The 27,704-nt window shown below is 43.7% G+C and overlaps 1 protein-coding gene across 9 annotated transcripts in view; it reads left to right on the top strand.

The window, feature by feature from the left end:
- Positions 1-966: 966 nt before the first annotated feature.
- Positions 967-27,704, top strand: part of REEP1 (receptor accessory protein 1) — a 64,745-nt gene continuing 38,007 nt past the window's right edge. For 2 of the 9 annotated variants that reach the window (XM_058837965.1, XM_058837967.1), the window contains exon 1: positions 967-1,155. In XM_058837965.1, the coding sequence (XP_058693948.1) occupies positions 1,124-1,155 (32 nt within the window). In that variant the 5' untranslated portion in view covers positions 967-1,123. Of the gene's footprint in view, positions 1,156-1,196; positions 1,338-27,704 lie in introns of those variants that run through there. The other 7 variants (XM_058837963.1, XM_058837969.1, XM_058837964.1 and 4 more) reach the window with 5 other exon arrangements.

The raw sequence follows: 27,704 nt of genomic DNA, 5'->3' as shown, positions 1-27,704 counted from the left end.
CAGCCTCTCCTCGCAAGAGTTCTTCCCAGGTTACTCACAATACATGGGAGATTTTCAGCATCTTTCAGCTATGCTGTCTCAGAATGATGGGGACACTTCACTGCAGATGCAGATGTCTTCAGAAAGAACCATGTGTGTGGCATGGAGGTGAGGATCCTGCAGTGCACCCAGGGCCAGGGGTGGCTGGATCCCTGGACCTAATGCCAGAAACAGGCCAGCTGCTCCACAGACCAACCTCCAAGTACAGACTGGGGCTGCTCCGGTGGCAAGCTTGAGATCTCAGGATTACTGCAAGACAAAACCTCATCATGAATTGCCGTGGGCATGTGTGCCTTCAGTAGAAGGGAAAAAACAAAGCAGGGGAGATGATTTCAGGCAATCTAACTTCATTTGGCATGTGTCAGTGAAAGAAAGGAAAAGAACCCAAAGGAAGCTTAAAGAGAACAACCTGCAGGTCAAGAAAACATATGTTGTTTTGTATGTGGGCAGCTGTTCCTCATGGAAATTGGACTTGACAGCCGTGAGACCCCCTAATGAAAACTGATGTTGAGGAGTGATTGCTGCCTGTCATCACTGATGATGACGAGAATTTACGTGGATCGTGTGGCCAATACCCTTGTCCGTTGTACCTGGACACTTTGGGGGATGCGGGGAAATCCTTCTCTTTGTGTGGATCGAAGACACCCCTCTACCCCGAGCCTTAGCTTTGCTTTTCCTTTGATGTGAACAGTCCGTAGGGTTTCCTTCGTGTCCTGCTCTGCTGCGGTGGTCCAGGAGCGCCCGCCTACCTGCCCGGTGCCGCGGGTGGGGCAGGGACCCCTTCCACAGCCAAAAGCTCCGCGCATAGCCCGGGGTCTCTCTCTGGGGAGTCCGGCGGCAGCGGGGAGTGTGGGGGGCTCCTCCTCCTCCCGCGGGGGGCGGCTGCGGGCCCTGCCCAGCGTGGGCGGCTGGGCCCGGCTGCGCGTTGGCTGCGGGCGGTGCCGCCAGTGAGGCTGCGCTGAGCTGCGGGGCCGGATGGCCGAGCCGCCCGCCCCGCGCACTCGGGCGGCGGCCGGCAGCGGGCGAGGACACCGGGCGAGCCCTCCCTGCCGGGAGAGCCAGCCCTGCGGCACACGGCAGCGCCATGGTCTCATGGATCATCTCCAGGCTAGTGGTGTGAGTAGCTGCCGCTCGGCACCTGCCGCGTGTGCCCGGGGTGCCCGCATGTCCGCGCGTGTGTGCGTGCGGCGGCCGCGCCGCCGGTCCCGCTCGCCCCTGCTGTGGATACTGGGCTAAATTTAGCAGGTTGTAGTCGGGCCCGGGGCGCTCGGCTGCCCGGCGGGTGAGGCAGGAGGCAGGTGGGTCAGATGGGATTTTCCAGCATGAGAAAATCACCCGGGGGGTGGAGGGCAAAGCGCTGCCGCTCTGTACAGCGCAAGGTGACAGGGGAGAAAGAGAGCGAGGGACATCGCCCGGCGCTCTGCCGTGGCCGGGCTCGGGGTCCGGAGGGGGAACGGAGCATCAGCGGGTGGGAAAATGGACACGGATTTGGGCAGCGGCGCTTTGTTACCGGGCTCGGCGCGGCTGGGGGCTCGCGAGGGGGCGTGGGAGAGGCGGCCGCGGGGTCTCCCGGCCGCCGCCACCGCTTTCTTCTTCTGTTTTGTAAAAGAAATATCAAATATTCCTTCCCTCTTTGCAACTTGCCGCCCACTCTCTCAAAAGACGATCTCGCTCTCCCTTTAACCCGTCAGCCTGGGGAGAAGAAGCATGTGGCTCTTTACACTTGTCCTGCAGCTTTTCCGTGGCTGAAACTGCTCTAGGTGGGAATTAATGTAAAAATTCCCTGAAAATTCTTCCCAGGCAACAGGGGAAAGCGGAGCAAGCTCGAGGTATATGTTTATCTGCTCCACCTGAGAAGAGGTTTAGTGAGAAAAAGGAATTTTTGATGCCATTTGGAAATTTCGTGGAGGACGGGGATTACAGGCTTAAGGTGGGGCAGCAGGATGGCTGATCTCCCTTCTGGAAATGTGACTGGGGAGGGCTAATATATGGCATCAGGTGAGTAATTTGCCAGCTTTCTCTGTCATGTACATACAGATGCATCTCCTGCAGATTCAGGAGGACATCTGTTGTGCTCTTAAGTTATTTTAGAGCGTCTGCAAGGGCCCGTCACTTTCTTTGTCTGAAAGAAATGTGCCATGATGTTGCACCATCAGCATGTTTCCAGAAAATAAATTTCAAGGTCTCTTTTGCCATATGAGATGAAACATCAAAAGGAAAACGCACCTTCATCTTGGTTATGGTTCTGTATCAATAAGACATTAAATGTCAGATATGAAGATTTTAGGGGGCTCTAGAGTTGAATTTAGCCCCTGGAGGTCTGTCATTTGGATTCAGCTGCAGCCAGCCATTATTTGGTTTGCACTTCATTCTGGGAAAGAGTGTTAAATATTTAAAAGATTTAATGTGAACAGTATAACTGTGCAGATATCTGTGCTAGCAATGTGAGATGTAGCATGTATTGTCTAAGACAGCTTTTCTTTCTTCTCTATTAGACTAATTTCCACTTTGAAAAAACCCACATTATCGTGTAACCCAGCTAATCCTCAAGAACAAAGAATGTCTACACAGAGATGGTAGTTTAACTTACTTGTCTCAGCACATGCACATCTACACAGATGATTTCATCTAAGACACACAGACTGGGTAAAAATGTGATGGGAGCAGGACCTGGAGCAGTTGACCAGTCAGGTAATTAGCTGAGCACACAGACCTTCCTGTTCTCTTCAGTGTTATCTGAATAACATGTCACAGCATGGAATCAGCTGTGCAGAGGGCAGTACCAGTTATTTGTTACGCTGCATTTTCAGTAGCAAATAATGAATATGCAGTGTAAAGATTAATTATTTAGTAGTCATAGTAATAAGTAAGAATATTGCAAGGAAACCTAGGGCAAGCCAAGCTTGGTCACTACTTTCTTTCCATTGCTAAGTGTACATCCATCCTTTAAGCATGTTTTGCACCAGGAAGTGCTGGTTTGTTACGATCCCAGGAAGAAACTCAGACTCTTTAGAGTATTGCTTAAAACACCATTTGCTAGAGGTAGCATTGCAAAAAAAAAGAGGAGAGTATAAATAATCTTACATTCCATCAGATCCTGGAAACCCCGAGGTGTCTGACATGGAAGAGCTCTCCAGTCTGACACAGCACACTATGCAGATCTGTCTGTGGAAAGGTTCTCTTACACTTTGATCTTTTCAGCTCTCAGAGCATTTTCTTTTTATTTCTAAAGATGTTTCCATTTATCACTTCTACTGCCAGATGAAAAGGATGTTCACAAGAGACCTTTTTGCCGCACTTAGATGAAGACAAAGATGGGCAGGAGGTTTAATGTCAGGTGATGAGCAAATTGCTCCTGCATCCAAGAGGTATGTGCATACCAGACAGGATACACCTGCAGCACAGTACAGGCCTGCACCCATTCAGAGTAACTGTGAGTTGGATCCCTGATTCCTTGGTCTACAGTGGTCTTCAGATTAGGATCATGGCAAAGATTTAATCTGTCTAATCTGGTTTCCCCTTCTCATTATGAATCACTAGTTGATCCATCAGTACAGATAGCTGTGCTTTAAGTAGAATGGCCACCTGGTTGGGTTTTTTCCCCCCTCTGCTTGTATCTATGTAGCTGCTTTTTCATTAAATCCTATTAACTGATAAGGATTATGAAGAAAGTGGTGTGGTGTGGTTTGGTCACACTGTGAGTGTTGATTTGTGCTCTTATGACTTCTGCTGATCCCCACAGGGGTTATGTCTGATATGACTCAGCTAACAGAAAGGGCTTTAAAACAAAAGCAAGCCTTTGCTTTGTCTCTTTGGTGCTTTGCTGCTTCCACTGTCTCTGATTTGGTTGTTACTGGTTCTGTCCTGGCAGTTGCTATTCCTAAAACATTGCTGAAGAACAACCTGTGAGCACTTCTCACCTTTTTCAGCAGGAAGTCAGGCAGCTTACTGAAAACCTTCTCTTACCTCATTTCACCTTTAGTGTTTGGGCTTTGTGTCCAGAGTGCTGGCTGGTTCTATTCTGCCTGCAGAGCTGTGTGCTGGAAACCCTCAGAAGAGAAATGATACCTTCAGAGCAAGGTCTCTGCCATAGCTGTGTGTTAAAGTCAAAGATATTATGTTCAGGATCTGCCCTAGGTACTGTACAAATGTGAAACAAAAAGATAATCGTGTCCCTGGATATCTTTTTCCTCTAAGAGCTGAATTCTCATTTTCCTGTGGTACTACTCCCATGTAGTTTTTTCACTCATCTTAGTGAGAACAAAATCAGGATATTTCTTTTCTCATGGCAGTGGATTACAGATGACTTTTCCACCAAGGGATACCTGTGATCATTGGAACTGCAATTTTTGCATCTTGGAGTGGCTTGTTCCTGTGTCTCTCACAATAACTGGAATGGGAGTAACAACATTATTTGTGGGTTAATTACAGCCTTTTTTCATTCTTCATCTCTGAGTACATCTCAAAGGACATCCTGGAGCACCTGTATCTCAGTTTCCTCATCTGTGAAGTGTAATGAACTGTTGTGAATTTATCTTCCCTGAGGCAGACCAGAAGGGACCATTGGTCTATCTCACCAACTACAGGTTATTGCTATCCATTTCAAAGGAGATTCAATTTGCCTCAAATGGCAGAGGCCTCTCTAGGAGAAGGTCTTGGGATCTGTCTTTGTCATTGCAGACCAGTTCAGCTACAGTGCACAGCACTGGCAATCCTGGATAGCTGCTTTTGGCTCTTGTCTGCAGGCACTTTGAAGTTAAAAATGGTGTATGTAAATGCTGCCTATTGTATTGGCAGGGGAATCCTGTCCCTTCTCAGAAATACGAAACTTTGTGTGCTTGGGATCACACAGAACAGAAATAAAGGGTTTTGGCTCCCGTTCTGAAAGTTAGACACATCACACTGCCTGTTGAAAGATTTTCGATCTGGAACACGTGGCAGAGGAAGGAAATGTCAATAGAAATGAGGCTGGGTTAGACAGGTTATCAGTAGATGATATGATGCTGTGTGATGACTTAGGCATTTGAATTCCTCCTGTGAAAAGCTTGGAAGTACATTGCAAATTAATATAAAATGGTTAAATATGTTCTTCATGGTGAGAATCCACAGCCTTAATTATGCTTTTTTTGCCTCCATTTATTTTCTTTTAAATCGAAATATCATTAATGGCCTCTCTGATCTCTTATGTTCTGATGTGAAAGAGAATGGCATCCTTAGATATGTTCACTGGGAATTCCCATCCCTGTGTAGAAGTATCAGGGATTTGGGGATCTGTCAGGCATCCTTTCTTCCGGCTGTCCCTGGAAGCAGTTGGATTCTGAATAAAGTCAAAGGGGCAACCAAAAAATTATTTAACCTGCTGAGTGAAATTTCCTTCCCTATCACAGTTTGTTAGCTTTCTCTTTCTTGGTTATTGTGATGCTGTTTTAGCAAGGCTGTGAGATTGGCCACCCCCATCCTCATCTGGTGTTAATCTCAGTGCTACTGAGTCAGACATTGATTTCATCTTTCTATCTGTAAAGAATTCCCATTTTAGAGAAACTTAGCAGATCCTTCCTCCTCCTGCTTTTCAAGTGTATGGGAAGCCTAAAGAAATTTGTGAATGAAACAAAACCTGAAAAGTCTTATCATAGATGTTATCTGAAGGTAGAAAATGATAACTTGTGCTTTTATGAGAGGCAGATCTACTCAAGCAGGCAAGGACTGCTCTCATAAATCAGAGCACAGCTTCAATTTGTTGGTTATTGATACATCAGCATTAGTGTTTCTGTTGATGTATACCACCTGATATATATCATGTATTGGTTATTGATACATCTGAATTTGCATTTTAATTGACATGCATCATGTATGTGAAGGTCCTTCATAGCCTGCTTTATTTACTTGGTTCTTTTTTCATGGTAGGTGACATGAAGGATTCAGGTGTTTGTTGCTCTCTACAGTCCTTACCAGCAGTGTAAAATTATCTGAAAATACAGCAAAGAACCCAAAATGCAGCTTGAGCTCCCAGCCAAGGCTGTGGGATGAGTTTGCAGTAGACTCTTCTGTGCTCTGGAGCTGGGAAGTGGGAAGAACAGACCACCTGCCATACTTGCAAAGTTTACTGATACACTTTACCTTTATAAAAAGTGGTGTAATCTGTCCAAAACAGAGGCTGCAGCCTTGCACTGCTGCTGTCCTTCATGTGAGGAGCACTTGGTCTCTGTGCCCAGCTCAGTTTGTGTGCATCCCTGCTGCAGCCTTTGGCTCAGCTGAGGGGGCAGAACCTGTTGGTGACAGTAAGTGACAGAGGAGCACCCAGCGCAGGTGCGACATTTGCCGTGCCCTTGATATGAAATGTGAGCGTGTGATCACGCTGCAGGGGACAGCACTGCCTGCTGCTCTGGCAGCCATGACCCAGATTCTCCTGCCCAAGCACAGATGTGCTGGAAATGCTCCTGGCCCCAACGGGGAAGGTTTTCTGGTGTGCACATCACAGATCTTACTGGTTCTGGTGTGGTAAGGAAGGATGTTTTACCAGCTTGGCAGCTATGGAGTATAACCAAGGGGCTTGGCCTTTGCAGCTGCCTTTGTACAGCATTTTGCCTTTGTGGGACCTTTTCCATTCACTGTATTAAAGCACTTTGAAGCATTAATTTAGTGTTGTGTCATTAGAGGGATTTTTACTGCCATTGTATGGGTAAGGGCACCAAGACATACAGAGATCAAGTGATGTGTCCAGTATTCCACAGAGTAACAGGTAACATATCTCCTCCAGGCACCTTGCTCAACAAATTAATAGAAGGGAACCTGATAAGGGGAATTGGGAAATGTGTGTGTGGCTTTTGTATGGATTTTTGGTGGCGTGAGAGAGATAGAGCAAAACTACAGACTTAAATAGATGCTACTGAGGCAGTCAAACAACCAAAGGCTGAAGTATTTTGAATCATGACCTATTCCCTTTCAGATCCTTGGTGCTGTCCTTAGTGTCGCAGTCAGCAGAAAGCAAGAGCCAGACTTCTTAATACAGTCTACTAAGTCAGGCATTACACTGCCTAAAATTGGTTTCCTAGTCACAGGAGGGAGATTTAGATCCAAGGTACTTGAGCTGTGGTCTACAGATGGCTGGCAGTCCACTAAACATCAGTCAGTGTTTCAGCTCTAAACCAGAAACCCTGATATGGGCAGTTATGTGCTAACTGATTTCTATAGAAGATACCATTTTTAAATTTTTTTGTAGTTACAAGTCTTGATATTATATCTACTGAATTACAGTTTTGTAAAATATTAATATTTCAACATTTTGCCAATTCCATGTGACTTATTATTTGTCACCTATCCTTAAGCAACAGCAAGATATAAAAGGAGTTGTGAGTTTCTTCCAAGGTCTGGATGGTCCACTGATTAGGAAAGGTTGAGAAACACTCTTACATGCTCTTACTGCAGTTAACAGAGCAAGACTGGCATCTCTAAGGAGCTTCCATCAGGGGTTGTGTGTTGCATGGAGAGCTGTTGGTCAAGGGGAAATACTTGGTACAAATTGGACGAAGGAGGACAACATACAATCACATCTCCTACTTCTTGGGCAGTTGCTTCTGAATACTGAGCACTGCATTTGTCTTTCTGCTTCTGTGTCTCAGCAGACAGAGCTGATACCTTGGGAACTTTCAGGCCAATCAGGCAAAAGGTGGATGAAGATCTGAGTGCTGCAGAAGTATTGGCCAGTTTGGATTGCTGCAGAATCTTTGTATGACAAAATTTCTTCTATGTCTTCACTAGGCAGCAAGGATCTGAGTCTAGATTTCCTTTTGTTGGCTTGTCCACTTGGCTGGATTGGGGCCACTCAGATTTCAGGTGGGTCTTGTGAGGTGAAATGGCCTAATGAAGGGATTTATCCAGGTAATCAGGCTCTTTGCAAGTAAAACACTCATATGGCAAAATCTTCCTCACCTGTATGGTTGACGTTAATCATATGCTGCTTTTTGCAGGGAAGGTCTCACATACTTTTGTTATCACTGGTATGCTACTTAGATTGCAAGCTCTTTTGGGCAGCAAGTTCACGTAGTATTTTTTATCTTACAACACTTAGACAGTGGGGATTAGTCTCTATCTGGTTCTTCTAAGTTCTATAGTATTTGAAACATAAATAAGGTATGAATACATGCAATTCTCCATTCTAGGTGAATCATTCTTGAGACTGATCCTGTGCTCCTCAGTAATTTCTCTGTGACACTTGCTGGTACAATGTTCATGCTCTGATTTGGCATTTCACATGCATGTAGTAAGACAGAATTTAAACTGATAAAATACAAGTAAAACAGCTGGTGAACAGGGTGGTGAGAAAGAGCTAGAAGAAGTGACAAAATGAAGACTGTGTTTTATCTTTTCATGACTTGTATACTTTTGAAGAGAATGACTGAGGTAACAGGACACATTCCACAGGTAGGACTTGGGAAGGCACTCCAGACCTGGAGCACCATGCCAGAGCTAGAAACATGAGTGGTGCTTTCCCAAGATTTGTACACAGAACCACTCCATCTTTTGCTATAAGCCTCAGAACAGGCATAGTGCCTTATCAGAGTACCCTTCAAACAAAGGTGTTTGTTTCTTGCAGACACATTTTGCAAGAGAAGGGGAGAGCAAGGGATTTGAATTTACTCTGGGTGGTAAAGCAGTGATCTGCAGACTGGCAAAAGTAGTCACAGAGTCAGAAGCAGGGCAGGGATGGCATCAAAGAGAAGCTGTACAGTAAGTAGAAATGAAGAGCAAGGATTATGTTTCAAAAGCGACACACATTTATATGGAGGCAGAGGACTGCGTGTCAAGTTGGAGATTTACTCTTGGCAGTGACAGGGGGACAGCTGGTGTCATGCTTAGGAAAGGCTTGTTTCTTCAAATGCTGCTTGCTGCATCCCTTACTGCTCATGCACTGATTGCTAAAAAATAAATAAATATCCACTTTCAAAGAAGGAATCAATCAATTGGTCAGTAAAGCTGCAGTCTCTCTTTCCCCTTTCTTTCTCTTGGAGCCAATAGTAATATTTTGCTTTCCAAAAATGTCAAATTTTACAAGAGAACAAAAGTAATATTGCAGAACCTATTTGTGAGGAGTTACAAAGAATGCCCCTCATGTCTGGAATGCTGTGGACAGAATGCTTTTTGGACAGATCCCAGGGATGCCAGGACCATGTGTGTACCTGCCTGTGAAATTTCCAGGCAGTCCAATACTATCAGCATTAGTGAACAGTTGCAGCTCCTGTAGAAGAAACACTTCTGTTCTGTTGAGTTCATACTGCCACTTCCTTTCATTCAGCTCATTTATTCTATTTCTTGTTTCCAGCCTATAAATAAATGTTTACACAGGAAAGCCAAAAACTGACAGACATTTCTTGCCTCATGTTTTGAGGGAGGTTTATAACCAATAACCAGCCTCATACAAGGAAAGTGCTTGTGCTGCAGATTTTATATGAGAATACCAAGAACCTGGATTCACTGCAGTGCTGTAAATTCCCTGTGGGAAGAGGGAAAATTGTTTATTCTTTCCTGATTTGGTAACTGTAAAATAGTCTTAGTGATAATCTCTGTCCATGTAAACTACCAGTTCTGTTTTTCACATGGTAGAGCCTGATGTAGGTATGAGGTCCCCCCACTGGAGCAGAATTGGAGGGGTGAGGTAAATATGAATTCTGAGCTGAAATTTCCAAGCCAAAGGTCAGAAGTCATGGGGTGCTCTGGGATAATTTACATAGACAAATTCCTTCTGTGGCAGAGCTCTCCTGGCTGTCAGTCCCTGAGGAGCCCTTATGGAGAAGTAAAACCAGGAATCTTGTGTGGCATTTCAGGAAGAACACCCTTGCAGGGAGGACAGATGGGAAGCACCTGGTGATGGTAAAGAGCAGAGCAATCACAGGAAGATGACCTTCTCCATTCACAATATTTCATGGTCACCTTTGTCTTGGTGTCTTCAGCACAAATGCTCTGACACTTGCTGTGGGCATGTGAGGAGAGCTGCTCTCTCCAGCTGTAAGTCACATCAAATACTCCTCATGATGAGGTGGTTGTTCTAGTTTGGGCAGTTCCCACAGGACTGCTCTGGGTTGTGCTCTGCCTTAGCCCCTTTTGAGGATGAGCAGATTGGAGCTCTTGAGCTTCATTCTGCTCATGGAAGGGTTCTGCTTGTCCTGCTGCCTCTTCTGCTGTGGATTTTGGGGGACATGATCTGTGCATAACTAAAATTAGGCCTATGAGCCACTCAGATTATGTAATCCACAAGAAACTATGCCTGGTGTTAGATCAGGTTCAATAACATCTGGCTTCTAAATCTACCTGCAGAATTCATGGTGACATGTGAGACAGAGATGGATGCTGGAGCTGCCCTGAGGCTAAAAGGCTTTGAGTTTAGTCACGTATTTAATGGAAAAAGATTGAATGGTTTGACTTGAGAATGACTGCAAGACAGGTGGTTATATGAAAATGAATTGATGATCAGTGTTTAGATTCCACTGAGCATATTCCTCTGCAAAAAACACCCCACTATCCTAGCTGGTATCTTTTGCTGGAAATCACAGCAGAAAGGCCAGGGGCATGATGGACAGAAGCACTGAATGAGACTTTCCCCTTTCCAAACAATTTGTCTAGGTCTGAATTAAAACACATTGTCAGGGCAGCCTGGAGGCTGTTTGCATTTTCCCTGGCTTAATTGTACCTGTTTTGTAGCTGAACAAAAGACTCTGCTTTCCAAATAATAAAATAATAAATTTTTTTTATTGTTTTCATTCTGCTTATAAGGATTTCAGTCAAAATAGAAAGATGTTGCTGTTTAGAAAGATCATTAATAATTAAATCGAGATACTCTGGGGAATATACCCCATAAGGCTAGATTTGTTGAATTTAACTAGATCATAATAGTTTCCATGGTAACACACTCTGCTGTCCTATATACAGAAAGGGTCTTTCTCATAGGATCAAATGCAGAGAGGAAGCTGCTGTTTTAAAATACACCTTAAAAACACAAACACTGAACTAAGAGTAAATGGTTTCCTGCATAGATGTTGTAGGAATTTTCTCATGCTTGTTATAATGTGCTCACCTCCTTTCTTAGCTGTCAGAGTGCAATCAGTCAAACCAATCCCCTGCTGATTCTAATGATTTATGGAGAACCTGAGGTCTAATGATTCTTTCTCATGATATAATCTATCTCATAGATACATCCACATCTGGTTATTTATAAAGCTGTAACTGTCATGAGCCTGCAACAGAGAATTTTGTGGTCCTTTTGAACAGGTCTGCAAAAATCCTTGTGTTCTACTGCCTACCCTGCTGTCTGCTTGTGATCTCCCATCTCACTGTGCTGTGCAAAGCTGGTTTCATCAGTATTTGGTCAGCATTGAGAACCTTGTGTATGGTGTGTTCTGTTACAGCTGATTACAGCTGGCTCTAAAATGGGAATTCATGGTGATGGCTTAACACCCAAACACTTAGAGATAATTGAGGAACCACACATTCACTTAAAAGATTTGGAGGTACTTCAATCCATCAGGAATTGCACAAACTCTTTTCCTCTAATCTGTCAAATAGGTGTATCATTTTATGTGTTCAAAAAAAGCCTTGCAACCATGGGATCAGTTACAAAATCTGTATTGAAATGAAATATGGTCATCCAAATGAAAAAGATGGAATTCAATAGAAAGCTTCTGAATGTAACTTTCTAATAAAGAAGTCTCAGTACATGAGGGGGGAAAAAAAGAGTTCATATGTGGAATAATTACAGCTTCTTTATTTTGCCCTTATAAGTAGGCTAAGGGGTGCATTGCCAAATTTTAGGAAGAACTACCACAAAAAATCCCAGTCCTGGCTTGTGGTAAACCTGAGGAATCAAGGCTGGATTTTCTGGAGACAAACTAAATAAATAGCTGAAAAATGCTGTTGCAATGCAAATGTTGATAATTTCCTCATTCCTAGGGCAATACCAGAGCTTTAAGTTGTGCCAATTGGTGCTACTTTTCTGAGGTCAGTGAGTGGTGTAAATCTGCCCAGGTGGAGGACCTAAGTTTGTGTTTGTAGCTCAGAATGGTGAGGGCCTTGTAGAGGGTGCCAGCTGCATCCTAGAAAATTGAATATTATGGGACAGAGGTTGGCTGGTTCAATGGAGGTCTTGTGTTCTTTATGAGCTTTGAGTTAAACTGCCCTTTGAGTGGTGATAGACCAAGGATAGAGGGCTCCTAAAGGCATGATCCTTTCATTTTAGTATTGGGAATTTCATCACTAAATAGGAATATGGCTTTACCTGCACTTCAGCAACCAAAGTCAATCAAATGCACCATCCTAAAGCCGGTAGTCAAGACACCTTTGACCTCTCCTCTGGAGCTCTGATGAGCCTCACTATCGGACTTTTCTCTAAGAAGTGGTAATACCCACTGAAAGCTGAGGGTGAAGAGCATGACCACCTTCTCTTTAGATTCAGTCTAAAGAATCCAAATGCCTTTTTGCACCCTAGCATATATATTTTTCAAGCTACTCTAATCACATCAGGCAGGTAGAAACTGTAATTTCTCATGCTTTGTGCCTGTGCTGTTGTGTGAAGCTCTGTTACAGAGGGTGCTGGCTAACCATGGCTGCTGCTCATCCCTGATCCTGACTGCCTTAAACGAGTGCTGCTTTGCTGACTTTCCAGAACCTGGAATCCCAGCAGCTCACTGACAGCCATTTTCAGGACCTGCGGGGATGTGACACATGTGACTGATGATACACACCCTCTGCCTGTTCCTACAAGTTGTTCCTAGATCACTGCAGAATCAGCAGAGCTGCTCGAGAGACTGCAGGCAGCCACTGTAAGATTCTTGCCTGCTGTCCGTGAAGCAGGACATGCATTTTAAGTTTATAAATACTATGCCTGATTTTGCATGGGACTTGAAAGTGAACCAGTCTGCTTTCCATGTAGTTTGTGGCAATTCATATTCAATCTTGTGTAAACCCATTCTGTAAAATCATACCCCCCACCCCCAAGGACTTACTTATAGATGAGATATTTTTCATCTCTTTGATAAAGTGTGACCTGAGTTTTTTGCATTCAGATGTGTTATACAGCCACTGGAATAGCTCAGCATTCTTTTTCAATTATTATTCTGCTGAGGTCTGCAGATACTTGGCTGTAACAAATCATGTCCCTATTCAAACACTATTATAATTTATGTATATTCTTGAAACCAAGAAACCTCACTCTGGGCAGTCAGGCCATAAATGGCTGAAGTCTGTGTAAATTCAATTCTCCAGACACGTTTTATACAGATACATGTGTTTGAAACAGTTTAACCATTTCATTTCAAAATAGCAAGGCTTTATTTAGAGTGGCACTTGCAACATTGTCATCCCTCTGTGTGAATCCCCTTGCCTGGGAAAGAGAACAAACGCTGGACTGTGGCATTTAAACCAGCAATATTAATGAATAAGAAATGGTGGAAAAGCATACATAAGATAGCAGGCAGTGTGGGCGTTCTCACAAAAAGTACAAGCTGCCTTCCCAAGCAGCTGCTTATTTAGAAATCTCTGAAATGGTCCTTGAAGTATTGGCTGTCTTCCCCTTTGCTTTCCTCTCAAGTTATTTCTGTGAAGTCTCCATCTGGCTCCTAAGCCAATCCTAAGTTTATATTTTATTTTATATTTTGAGTAGCTGCCAGCTGAAAGGTATATGTGTGGGAGGGAAGGTGAGAATGGAAAAGAGGTGAAATCACTAAGCCAAAAGAAAGAAGAGAGGCAAAACCTTTTCTGTTCAGAATTGTGCAATACACTGGCTCCTTACCCAAGCCAAGACAAAGTGGCATTCCTCACAGTGTAGGGATGGAGCTGTGCCTGTGTCACAGGCTTTGATCTGAACACATTTGTGTTTGGGGAAATGCAGAATAGAAGAGAGCAGCATGACTTATCCCTTTTACTCTCTAGGGCTCTCAGCTAAAGCTTGAAATTCAGAGACATATGAGAAATCTGTGAGAGATCAAAATTGAATGCAAATGGGAACATGACATCTTCTGTCAGAAGGAGGATTGAGTATCTGGATATCAATACTGCTGTCTTGAGGCATTAAAAAACCTGATGTCTTTTGTGGAACTGGATTTTAAATCCCAACTTCTATAATATATGTGTATATTGCATGGATCTGTGGGCATCAGATATTTTGATTTGTACTCTGAACCTGCAAGGCAGTGTGCATGCTCTTTTCTGAGAAACTATTGTCTGATACTTTATTTTGAATGGAAATGTTCCTGTAATTGCTTCCAAGAGATCACCTGATGAGAATAAATGAGCAAATGTGGGAATTGCTAAGATGTGCTCACAGTGAGATTGTCTCACTGTGTGATGATGGGGGTGGCACAGAAGCAGTGCCTGGAAGCTGTGACTTCTCTTTCTAGATCTCACACTGCCTGGACTGTGACCAAGCTGCTGATTTCCAGTGGCGAAAGCCATTTATTTTCCAGCATGGTCAATGGAATGTGTAGATATCTGCCACCTCAGCCTTCTCTGAAAGTTTTTATCCTAGGTATCTCTTTGTCCAAAATCTCAGATTGCCAGATGTCATTGTAAAGCTCTCAATATGAGCTGCTGTGCCATGAAATGCTTCAGTAGATACCTGTCCTCACTAGTGAGTCTTGCCTGCAATTTAGGTAATAGGTAGTTGTTAGAAAAATGTAATGTAGGTAAATAGTAGTTATGCTGTAAAAACCAGTGGAAGTAAAAAGAAACCCCTTTCTCCCTCTTACCTTTAGTTAAAGACTCAAACTTCACTTTCTAGCTATAATATTGCAGGTATTAAAATCTAGTCTTTGGTGTAACGGGAAAGTGTTTAACCTCTTAAGCTTCAGGGAGAAGCTATGGTAAGATTGAAAAATACCAGAAATTTGAAAGGAAATTGAATATTGGTCAAACAATACAAAACCTGGAGGTACTTAAAAAGACAAAATTATTTGGGAGGAATAGGGAAGAAATTGTCTTTTTGTAGCAGAAGTATAGTCATTTTTGAGGTGAATCACCGTGTAAGAAAGTTAGATGGAGAGAGATTTCCAAGTTCAGAAGAGAAGACTTGCATTGTAAAAATCATCCCAGAGTGGCTATGGAAGTATGTCTAAGTTTCAGTATTTCTGTCTTGATGCATATTCACTTGTACTCTTTGCTGAGCAAAACCAAATATATTTTAGAATGCTCTGTACAAATTGCATGAGATGTATCTGTCCCACGCACCTGCAAAGTGAATTGCAAGTCAGAAATATTCAAGTTCAGCTGTAGTTCTGGGCAATATGCAGGTGTTAGTGCAAGTGAGGGGATGGGCACGAATTTTGGAGGCTGGGAACTGAATTTTCACCTGGGGTATTTTCGCCCACCCACACTGTGTGCTGGTATGCTCTGAGCCAGAAGCAGTGACAATATCCTGCCCAACCCAAGCAAGTTAAAGGCACAACAGATGCAGCTTTTGTGTGTCAGCATTGAATGATGGATGTCCAACCAGGGTAATGCTCAGCTGGGCTGATGTGGAACCAAAATGTGCAAAGGGGATCTGAGAACTCAGCTATTTCCCAAAGACTTGGAGAGAACTAATTGAAAATGGTGAAGACTTACAGAGGTGCTTATATTTCTGTGCATAGGGTACTACTGTGTCCTCAGGTACAGTCCTGAAAAGCCTTTTAGAATTATTAGATCAGAAAAATTAAAGATTCCTGGGCCCTGGAGTATGAATTTGTCCAGCTACTAACATAGGTCAGTCCTTCAACAGTGCTGAATATAACTTTTCTTAGGATCAGTTTCATTTAATCTTTCTTCATTTAACCTGAAAATACAGTTCTACAGCTTCTAAAGGATGAATTTAGGGGCTCTGGAGGAGATTGTCATTTAAGAAAGCCCTTTGAATCAATTTTAGTTTGATCAAGGCTTTGCAGCCCCTGATCTTTTTAAAAATTATCATAGCATGACTATTAGCCATGTATGGGTAATTTACTTTCCCTGTGAGGTTCCAAGCTTCAGCAGAAGAAAGGATGTGTCATTTTATCACTAGATATGTACCTTGGGCCATGGTGATTGGCATAGGGGTAAATAAGCTGATAATGACCTCTCTACTCAAGGCTTTGTGTAAGAATAGATCATGCAACAACATTACCATAAGACCATTATAAGTAAACTGCACAGTTAATGACACAAAGCCTTGTCTGTGAGTATGTGGCTGTGGAGATAAGGGAAATCTAGCTGTTCCTCTAGCTCACCGAAAATGGCTAAGCAAGAGAATTAGAGCACTGTTTGTAAATATTCATTTCATCTCCCTACCCCTTTTTTTTAAGCCTTGCTGACAGCACCCATTCTGTATTAAGTCCCAGAGTTAAGGCAGTGTGGTGCTGTTTTTCACATGCCTCCCTTAATAACCAAGTAGGTATTCTGCAGCTTAGCTCCTTGGGGACAGCACCAATTGCAAGGGAAAGGGTGTGGTGGGGCTGAGGAAGGTTCTCCAAGCAGCAAGGAAGAATCTCTCCATCATTCAGAGAATGGATGTGCTGTACCTCTGATCATAGGAATGATGTAGTGCTGCTCTCTTCCAGATCTCGACACAGGGTTGGGTTAGTAAGAGGATTAAAGCAGGTTGAAGAAAATTATTGTTCCCCTCTATTTTGCAACCGTGAGGAGATGCCACAGTTGCTGGCTGGAGTAGAGTATCCCATTTGAGTTTTCCTGGTAAAAGGAGGGCCTTGGCAGCATTGAGTCCAGTGGAAGAGGGTTGGAGTGCATGGTGCACCAGGACAGATATGTTTGTTCAGCCTTAATAAGAAATGGTGAAGGGGAGATGCCATTGGTGTCTTTAAAAATGTGGAGGATTGTTACAGAGAAGGCTTTTTGTGGAGGCACAGCAAAAGAAGGAGAGGCAATGGAAACAAGTTGCAGCAAAGGAAATTCTGATTATATATAAAAATAATTCTTCAAAGCAAGGGTAAGCAAACATAAACAGACAGGAGTCCAGAGATGAAGATACTGAAAACTTGACTGGACAGGGCCTGGGGCTTATGATTTATTTCTGGCATGGGATTGGTGCTGCTCCTTTGTTCCTAGGTTAGTCTGGCTCCTCCAGGGTTAAATCTAAATTCAACCAGATTCAACCCTGGAGTAAGTGCTCTTGCTCTGCAGTGAGCATTATCAACAGAAGCTCAGAAGCCAAAGTGCTGGGTGCTGGCTGTCCCATGTGTTCTTAAGGAGGAGTTCAGAGGTTCAATAGGTATTTTACATCATGGCTCTTATGAGTTAGTATGTGAAGATGTGAGACAAGAGGCGCCACTGTACTGTCATTTTGGTGTGCTTTTCATTTTGTGTGTGAACCCAAGTCCACTGTCTGCCCATGCATCCCATAATGAGTCTCATACCCCTGGAGGTATTAACCACCCCCAGATTGTGAAGTGCTCTGGTGTCACCCCTGTGGGGCTGATGCTGCCCTGGGACAGCCCTGAGAGCTGCCAGGCCAGGCTATTATTTAGGCTCTCCCAGCTGCTGTTTTGTACCACTTATCCTAACACCATGATTTAGGATTAGCCACTAAATGGTCATTTTTCTTTAATTTATTTTAATTAGTGGCAAAGAGTTGTCCTGGTAGTTGAAGCTGAATTCAGAGGTGTAGCCAGCAGATCTAATTGATTATTCGTTAGTGGTCCATGGCTTCAGAACAGAGGCGTGTTTCCTTCTGCTTTCGTCTCCCTTATGTCTGGGTTAGACTGGAGGCTGCTCTGTATCAGTTCAGCTCCAGCTGGATATCTCTGCCTTCACATTTATCTCAGTTGCACCATGCATTTCATTACAATGCTGTTATTAGCTGTACAAAATGGAGGGATTAAAAAGGATGAATGAAATGAGAAAAGACCCCAGAGGAAAGAACTCTATTAAATTCACACAAGAAACCCTTGTCGAATACCTGTGAGAAAAGACTAGAAGTCTCTTTTTCAAGCAGTATGACAGTTTCTTGTTTTCCTTTGCTTTAAAATAAAAATTATGGAGGTCCTAGTAAGAAAGCAGGTGCCCAGCCACTCCCTTAAGTGTTTATAGTATCCAGAAGAAATGCCAATCGATGTATGTGGGCCAGAAAGAGAAACTTGGTCTGCATGGCCTGTGAACTCCCGGCAATTTTGCAGCTGTTATATTTAGCATGTGGCATTCTGATACCCATGCTAACCAAAGCTTGGAGCTGGGCTGAATATTCTGAAATTACCTGTAGAATCATCTTGCCTTAGCTTTCCTATACTCTCTTGCTTTAAAACTGAAGTTGAAAACTGGGCACTGTTCAGGTCATGATGTGATTTTTCCTTCTGACTTTCTTATAATTTAAAATAGACATAAACCACTAATGAAATAATCAGAAATCAGTAGTAATGCCATCAACTTTGATATTCATGTCAATAATATAGTGCACTTTGAAATCCTTTTTTGAAATGTGTCATCAAAATGAGAAGAAATATTTTAAAGATGTGTATGGGTTTTTTGTTTGTTTACTTAACTAAGAGGTAGATATTGGCTCTGGAACACGGAGGTTGCAATTGAGTTGGGTGCCACTTTTTTTCAGCGAGTCTGGTCCCTCAAAATGTTTGGTCTTATGGTTTTTCTGGTTCATGTTCTGGATTCCTCAGAGATGTAAGAAAGTCAGCTCCTGATGGAAGGAGTTACACTGTTTACTGTTAATTTACCAGCATCCACCATATCCACCATACTAGTGGAAGGTGGCCCTGCTCACAGCATGGGGGTTGGAACAGTAGTAAGATTTCATCTCCAAGCTGGCTGTGACTATGCCTGACACCTCTTTCTCTACCAAGCTGCTCTCCTTGGCTAGTGGAGAGATCTACCCTGGGTTTCTGTCCTCTCAGAGCTTCTGGAGAGCTCCAAGACCAGAGGTACTCACAGCAAGCTTGGGACTGCTTGATTTGTTACAGTGGATTGAGTAATTGGCAATGCATGGAAAGTCAATATTTTTCATTGCTTTAGCTGAATATTTGGGTCAAAGAGATCTTCTGGTTTAATTTTGAAATTGCATTGAGCTGAAATATTCCTTGCATTTAGTTAAGCACTTCTAGTAATATTCTGTCCCTGGGAAGCTGAAGTAACAGTACTCTAAGGAGGTTCTGTTGCAATTGATTTGGATGTGTTATAGTTTCACATAATTTTTTATTCCTGTTTTCTGTCCCATGAGTACACCACAAGAAGTCTAAAGCTGTTTTTCAGTGAGGGGTGGAAGAGCAGGAACTATTGTGTTTCTCGCCACTTCCTCAGACAGTGGTTTTACACTTACGGTTTGATGGTGGAAGTCTTCCATAACCTGAACTGAGTTTTCATACACAGAGAATGTAGTAGGATTGTGTTCTCAATTAGGAGAGTTTCTGTGTGTGGTTACACTTCCTAAAAGGTGATTCACACAGTATCAGTCAAAATAATTCCAAAATAATACTTGCAATATGATGTGGTTTTCTATGAAAATAATGCGGAGTTTCTCTGTTGATAAGCAATCCACCTTTTTTTAGTCTAGAAATTAGTTTGGTTAGGTTATAAGTTTTTCTGTTCCTTTTCATATCATGAGCCTACCATAAATCTGTAGGCTAGCTCACAATGCAGATTTTGGACCATCTGTCATCTCTGGAATATAATATCAGTGCTTCTAAAAAAGCCTTTTCCCATATAAACATCACCCTCTCCAGAGTCAGGAAAAGCAGCCCTTCCCATCTAAAGCATACCATTCAGTTTTCAAATTGCCATTTATTTGGCTTGGAAAAAACCAAAGCCCTCAAAGCCGAACTATACAGTCAGTACTGGATAGGGAAAGCATCAGAGCTCACAGATCCTGAGCCCTGCCTTTTTGGAGCAGTGAAGATCTGACCCGGTCACAGAACAGGAATGTTTTCTTCTCTAAAAGGCACAGATTTTATTGCCCTCAGTATCACACTGATTAATGACCTCTTCCCCAAAAGAGTGATGAAGCTGTGGGCTGTGCCAGCACTGGGAGTAAGCTCAGTGCCGTGGGCTGTTTTCTCCTGCGGGGCTGCTGAGCTGGAGCACGGAGAGGGAGGAGCAGCAAAATGTCAGGCCCACGAAACAGAATCTCTCACAGGCAGCTGCTCAGAGCCTCGTGGGGTGTGCCAGGCACTGTGTTCTTACTGACTGCAGCTTCTCACAGGCCCCACACCAGCCCCACAAACTCTCCCACTCAGACCCTCTTTCAAACATTGTCTGGGTGACAGCAAATTCCTCTCTCTCATCAGCGCTCAGGGCCTGGCAGCTCCGCTGAAGGCAGCATGAAGTAGAACAGACCAGATTAGTAAGCCTCTACCTGCAAGGAATTTGCTTCCTAAAATAGCTGCCGAGCTGTGGGGTATTTTTATAGCAGCTACACAGGCATTCTCTGTTCTGAAGGACTGGAAAGAGAACTTTAAAGTGTTGGCTTGAGTGTAAATTGATGGAATTCTGCCTGAGTTTGAAGAGAGTCTGGAACAGTAACCCTGGGAAGGGTTAAGTACCTGCCTAATCTTGAATGGACTTTAAATATGATACTCAAGGATACCCATGTATGCATAACCCTCTGAAGACCCTTCACTGCTGGTAGTTTTTCTAGGAATGTCAGGCTTTAGTAAGCATCACGTGCATTATCATAACAATCACAATATTTAACTAGGTCCCTCCATCAGTAAGAGTTATTTAAGCATTTCTATCTTCTTCCTGTAACAGGAAATGTGGAAAAGGGAACAGTGGGGACAAGTTTATCTTATTTAGACCAGTCTGAATGTAGGATTTCTATGTTAACAAGTGTAATAGTTCGCAGAATTATTGAGGTTGAAAGAGACCTTCATGATCATCCAGTCCAACTGCCAACCTGACACAACCACCATCCCCCCTAAACCACCTCCCCAAGTGCCACATCCAGACACCTCTTGGACACTTCCAGAGATGGTGACTCACCACCTCGTTGGGCAACTTATTCCAATGCCTAACCACTCTTCAAGTGAATATTTTTTTTTCTAATATTTAATCTGAACCTCCACCAGTGCCACTTAAGGCCATTTTCTCTCATCCTTTTACTGTAGACACAGCAGAAGAGACCAAGCCCACCTCACTACAACCTCCTCTCAGTTCTAAAGAGCAGTGAGGTCTCTTTGAGCCTCTTCTTTCTCCAGACTAAACAACCCAAGTTCCCTGAGATGCTCCTAGTAGGACATGTCCTCTAAGCCCTTCACCAGCTTTTTTTCACTTCTCTGGACATGCTCCATCACCTCAACGTCCTTTTAGCACCAATGGGCTCAAAACTGAACATAGCACTTGAGATGTGTCCTCACCAATGCCCAGCACAGGGGGACAATCACTTACTTGGAACTGCTGGCCACACTATTGCTGATACAGGCCAGAATTCCTTTTGCCCTCTTGGCCACCTGGGCACACTGCTGGCTCATTCCCAGCTGGTTGTCAACCAGCACCCCTCGGTCTCTTTCTGCTGAGCAGCCTCTCAAACCACCCTGCCCCCAAATGCATGGGGCTGTTGTGACCCAAGTGTAGTTGTGTGACAGCTCCAGGCTGGCCAAGGCCAGTTTCTCCACCCATCCCCTCTGCTATGTTTCTTCACCTGTTTGTGCCTGGCCATCTGCCAGCTCCTGTGTGAGGAGTGGCCTGGCTGAGGAAAACAAAAAAGGGTCATGTCAACTGGAGAGGAGTATGTGCTGCTTTGGGAACATGAAGACTACTTAAATTAGAAGCATCAAGGACAGTCCTTGACTTGCTGTTTCTGCTGGAAGGCCAGTCTGGCATCCCTGTGCCCTGCAGTTACGCCAGGAGGAGCGATTGGGTTTCAGCAGCCATTATGTTACATTAACCAAGATGAAATTTCATTTTGCTTCTGTAGTAACCTGTCTGAGAAGTCAGAGGTGGATCTGGATGGAAAGCAGAGCATCTTTGTGTTAGACACAGAGCTTTCCTGGGTCTGCCTTCTGCCTCCTTGGTGTGGGTGTGTATGTGCTTTGGGAGTGCGGATGTGACGACATGGTCTTAGCAGTTCAGAAGAGCTAAGCAGGTCACCGAGGAGCTGCAGAGGTGCAGAGGAATGTTTCCCAAACAGAGGGGTGTGCTGCGTGGCTGTGCAAGTGGAGCTTTACCTGCAACAGCAGTGCATGACTGGCTGAGTGACCTGGGCACTCCTGCATGTTTGTCCTTGGGCACTGAACCAAGCTCATAAAGATGTTTGATTCAAGTTGCAAGTGGAGTTCGAAGTGAGCCTAATCTGTCTCAGGGGCATCAGGACCCAGTGCTTTTCTTGGGAGATATTTTTGTCATGAGTATTCTCAGAGTGTATCAGGATGTCAGTCTGGCATGGTCAGGTATCCACATCTCTTGGGGCCCAAGGTGGGGATGGTGTCAGCTGTTGCCCTGAGGGGTGAGCAGGCGAGTTCCTGACTTCCCTGGAGCCACCATTCTGCTGCACAGTGACTGCAAAGAATTTGCAGGAGCCACCTCCTAGGGAATATAGCCCAGAACCTCCTCTGCAGCTGGTGCTTCCTCCACCCCAGCCCCTTCTTGAAAATCAATCATTTGGCCTGTCCAGGGACTCAAATTAACCCTTTCCCTGACCTTGTGCACTGCTAATTTTCACATCTCCGGCTGCTGGATTTCAACTGGGAACCTTCAGTGCGAACGCAGTGCCATTTATTTTTAATCTGTGGCACTGTGTGAACATTAATTAGGACTGATAATAAGGAACACAAACCTATTGGCACCCTTCTTGGTGGTATCATTGAGGAATGCTGGCATGGTGACAGCTCAGCTCTCTGTGTAAGAAGCACGCACTAGCCAGTGAACATGTTGAGAAAATAGGAAATGTCTCAATGATTCCTAAATGTGTCCATGCCTGTGAGCAGAAGTTGTCATCTTGGCTGCTGTGTGCTGATGAAATGGGAACATTAGTTATTTGTGGGCAAAATAAGGGCTGTTCTATTTGTGTTGTGGTAGTACAATGTTCTAAGTGTTTGGACAGCCCAAACACTGCTGGTGGCATGGTAACTAGAGGAGCAAAACTTGGATGGCTTGGGATGTAGACAGCCCATGCTGGTATATTTGTAACAGAAAGTTACCACCCAGAAAATACCCCTGTGGTTAAAAGTGCTCAAGGGAGGGGATATGCAGGCATTTCTGGAGGTAACCTGAGTCCTGGCAAGAACTCCTGAGAATCACTGGGAGCCTTTCCATTTATTTCAGTGGCTACTTTATGGAGCGTGAGAGTTCATTTTGTGGGTAAATGACTTTTCCATGAGGAAAGCAACATCTAATCAAAACTCAAGATGTCCTGTGAGACCCTCACAGGTCATGGTGGCAGCTCTTAGGCTGTTCCCCAGACTCTAGCCTAGAATTCTATCAGGAATACTGTCACATCTGGGATAGCCTGTGCTCTGTGGTGGTCAGACCACTGCTCCAGCAAATCCAGAGAAGGAAGAGAAGGATATAATAGCCAGGTCTGACTGTGGCTGTCCGGGTAAGTGGAGACAGAAGGAACTTTGGTGATGATGCAGCTGCTCCCCTGGAATATGACAGGGTTTTCTAAAGAGGAGCCAACAGTTCAATTTCTTTACTATTCTCCCGACAATCAGGAAACCTCACAATATGAGAAGCTTCATCCTTTCCTGTGTAATTTAATGGTAAACTTGAATAATGAAACCCAAACCCCAAGTCCTACATAATGTAATTATATTAAAAAATGCAGTTCATCCATTCCACATAATATCTCCTGGTGATAGAGGAGATTTCTCCCCTCCTTTTGCCTTTGTTTTATTTATTGAGTTGAGCATCCCCTCACACTGCATCAGGAGGAGTAAATAACCTCAGTTATTTGTCTTTGTTGCAAAAGAAACAATTACAGCCTTTACAGTCCCTCTTAAGGATCGTCCCCAGTGCACTTCCACTTTCCCTGTCTTTCTCTTTCCCCTCCTGCCTTTGTGTCTCTATTTTGACAAAGAATGACCAGAAGCACATGTAATGATCCAGACTGGGGATTGCTGCTGCTGAGGTGCCTAATAGGATTATAGGATTTTCAGCATTAATCCTTATCCTATTCTTTAGGCAGACTGACCTTTTACTTAGATTTTTGCCTCTTCTTGCACAATTATTTGACTCTTCAGTGATTTCTTTACAGCTGCTGTTTTGTCCTTTTTCAAGGTGATTGTAATTGGTGTGGACCTCCAGCACAGAACAATGTAAGAACTGTCAGGCTGTTGTGGTTATTTGTTTAGTGCTGCAAGTGAGCTTTTCCCAACTCACTGATGGATGTCACCACTTCCTTGCCTCTCTCTATACCCTGAGTGTGTGTGCTTGCTTTAGCCCAGACTAGAGAACTATTCTGTAGCTTTAAATTTAGCAACTACTCTACATCAAGCTCTGGGAGGTTTGATGATCAGGATATCTGTTTCTGAAGGTAAAAGGGCCAAGGCTTTCCTAGGTACATGGCCCATTCAAAGAAACTTTGAAAGATGGAAATGGGTGGGGAGTGGGTTGACTCTGGTTTCCTAAGGAAATGAGACTTAAGTTGTCTGTTTTTCCACTGTTGCAAAACTTTTGGATCTGCAAAGTGATTGTGGCCAAAATAGATGGGTCAGAGAGGCCTCAAATAAAAATTTCCTACATTATTCCTAATAATTAGCTGCTGCATAGGAGATTATTTTATAGCACTGTCTGCCAGGAGGTAAAAGCTGCAGTGCTGAGTCCATAGGTAGGTCATTAATTTGTCTGGCCAGCACCAGACAGACAGACAATGCCTGTAACACAGAAGGAGTCACAGCACATCTGAGTCCCAGGTCAGCTGGCAGCAGCGGGAGGGAGCTGAAGGGCAGTCCTGTGATTTTTGGGCTGTGGGAAGAAAGCTGAAGATCCTGTGATCTGGTTCAGAGAACATCAGAAGTTTTGCAGAAGAAGAAGAATATAGAGATGAGGAGGACTGGGGAAATAATATGGTTGGAGTTGGGCTGCTGTCTCTCAAACTAGGGGCTGTCAGGAGGACTGCCAGGGAACAGCTTGTTTTGGAGGCAAGGGACTGATGTGCAATGGGGGAGCAAGGAACACAGGAGCTCCAGGGTGTGGGAGAAAACATGCAAGGAACAGCAGAGGAAGAGGGTGGTGGCACAGTCATTAAAGGAGAGCAGGGACTGAGGTAGGAGGTGATAAAAGAGCAAACCAACAGTGGTTAGAAACATAGTTTTTCAGGCATGGAAAGCAAAGATAAGTTACTTCAGCTTGTTAGGCTGGGACTGGGGGTGACTGGGACAGGGGGGAGAGGTTTAAACACTGGTGCATCTAGATGGGGTAGAGACCACACAAAGGAGGTGGAAAGGAGACTTGGACAAGGAAAGACTTTATGGTTTTCAAGGGACAGAGAAGGGACAAAGGATCAGCCTCAGGTTTGTGTATAGCGTGCAGAAGGAGTGATTTGGCAACAGTCTGAGCATGGAGATGAAGGAAGGCAGGAATCAACAATAACTTTGATTACACAGGAAGCTTGGATGAGGGGGAAGTGAGAATTATTGTCTTCAGCAGGGTACAGGAATTGAGGGAAGAGACGGAGGATTGATGTGTGTGTTTGAATTAAATCAATTGTGCTCAACTCTGATCCAAAGTCAAGTGAAGACTGTAACTTCAAGAGACTTTTTGGAATATTGCTATATGCAAATATTGTCTTAAAACCCCTGAATACGCTTTAGAGAAATGCCCAAACATCTTTTGTCTTCCATTTGAAGAGTGTGTCCAGAGCTTAAGTGACTCCAAGCCACTTAGTAAGCCACAGAAGTGACAAGACTGGCTTCCAACATTCTTTAAAACAGTTTTCAGTCTGGTAAACCACAGCAGTAATAAATGCCCATATATGCACACAACACACTGCAAGGCAAATCAGTGAAACTCTCAATCTCCAGTTTAGGGAGATCACATCACCTTATTAACTGTCCCTTGCTCTGCACATGCAAAATGATTCCAATTTCCTTCCCTCACAGGATTTTTTTTCCCAAGTATTTATTGTCTACAACAAATTATTTTCTGGTATGCCTGTAGACCATTTGCTTCTTCAGGATCCAGTGACTTTCTGTTACCAGCACAAACTGAGGAAATGAATATCAATCACTCAGTGATTATTTGCAGGAAATAAAAGTGTAAGATAGCAGCCAGCCTAGACCAAGAAGGAAGAACAGCATTGCAGTGCTTTTTATAAGGAGAGCCAAAAATATTTTTCATGTGCTCAGCTGTTATTTTCTGAATATTGTAGCTTTCTTCCATTTGTGAACTCTGCCTTCTTTGGATTAGGTCCTGTTACCATTGAACTCGGAGTATTTATTAGCCTCAGTGAGAACAGGATTGAGCCATCAGCTGTGTGTTCATCCTTGCCTTAACCCGTGTTGCTGTTTGGTGGAATACTGCAAGGGACAAAAACACTTTTGGTTTCCCAGAATCTTTCTGAGTGTTTGTGTCTGATCCTTGCAGATAGCACAAGCCCCTCTGAGTGAAATAGGTTCAGAGCTGACTGTTTCCAGCAAAGCTTTTTTGAAACCAGTGTGATGTCTCTGTAAAATGTTGAATCTCCTCACTCAGTAGCTGCTTTTCTGAAGTCTGCATTGTGCTTCAGGTTCTGCTAATCCATGCTACACTGAGCATGATGAATAGCAGGCAAATTGCCTTTGGTCACTGCTTTGGAAATCAAGATGTGTGCTGGCTCACCCCATTCTTTCATAAATACCTTCTTGAGCTCCGGGAAGTACGATGGTGCACCATATCCCAGAGTGTTAATTTTTAATGTCTTGTGCACGTAATGGACTTGACTGTAATTACGAGTCCCAAGGCACACAGTCACTGCTGGCAGGGTGGAAAAAGATGACTGCGGATCCATGTGGCTCCACAATTAGGGATTGAAACATTGATCATTTTCATTCCCAGGAGCAGAGGAAACAGTTGTATGAATTTAAAGCAAAAGCTTCAATGGAAAGATGGGTAGTTGCAAGCCAGTAAACATTACCCTGCAATCTATTAAATTTAGACTTTGCAGCATCATCCTTCTGCATGGAATAAAACTGAAACCTGGGCAGGGCAAAGTGGTTTTGACAAGCCTATGCTTGCGTCCAGAATAATCCAAGTGAATAAGCGTGTAGGCAGTGATGCAGAGAAAACCTAGTATAAAAAATACTGCACATTTTTTTCTCAGTGGTGCTATTTTTAACTTACAGATCCTTGTTTCTTTCTTACATGAAATCTTGAAGCTGACAGCATCCCTTTCAGACTTGAAAATGAAAGGAATCTGTCTGAAGGAACAGCAGAGCTGGGACTTTTAGGCCTGATCATGTTGATGTATCTTGGTAGGCAGATTCCTCCTCCTCTCATGAGCCTAATTTGACTTTGCTGAACAGTGCAGGGTTCTTCCCTATACCAGGTTTAATGTAGGATAAGGCACCCAAACCTTTGCACCAGTAGAACTTGGATCCTGCTTTATCATCTGCCAGCTTTTCAGAGTACTGAACAGAGGAAGGGATTTTAGACAAATAATTCTCTCTCTGAAAGCAATACTTCCATATTCCTGGTGTCACAGTAGATTGCTTCAAGATCAGATTTTTAATTTCCTGTGGTGGTGTGGTGGTGGCCTTTTTTGTTTGGTTTGATTATTTTGTTTTGTGTGTTACTCGTAA

Source organism: Poecile atricapillus, chromosome 4 (assembly GCF_030490865.1).
Source record: "Poecile atricapillus isolate bPoeAtr1 chromosome 4, bPoeAtr1.hap1, whole genome shotgun sequence".
In the NCBI taxonomy this organism is placed as follows: domain Eukaryota; kingdom Metazoa; phylum Chordata; class Aves; order Passeriformes; family Paridae; genus Poecile; species Poecile atricapillus.
The sequence above is the reverse complement of the archived record's forward strand: the minus strand, read 5'-3'. Positions and strand labels throughout refer to the sequence as shown.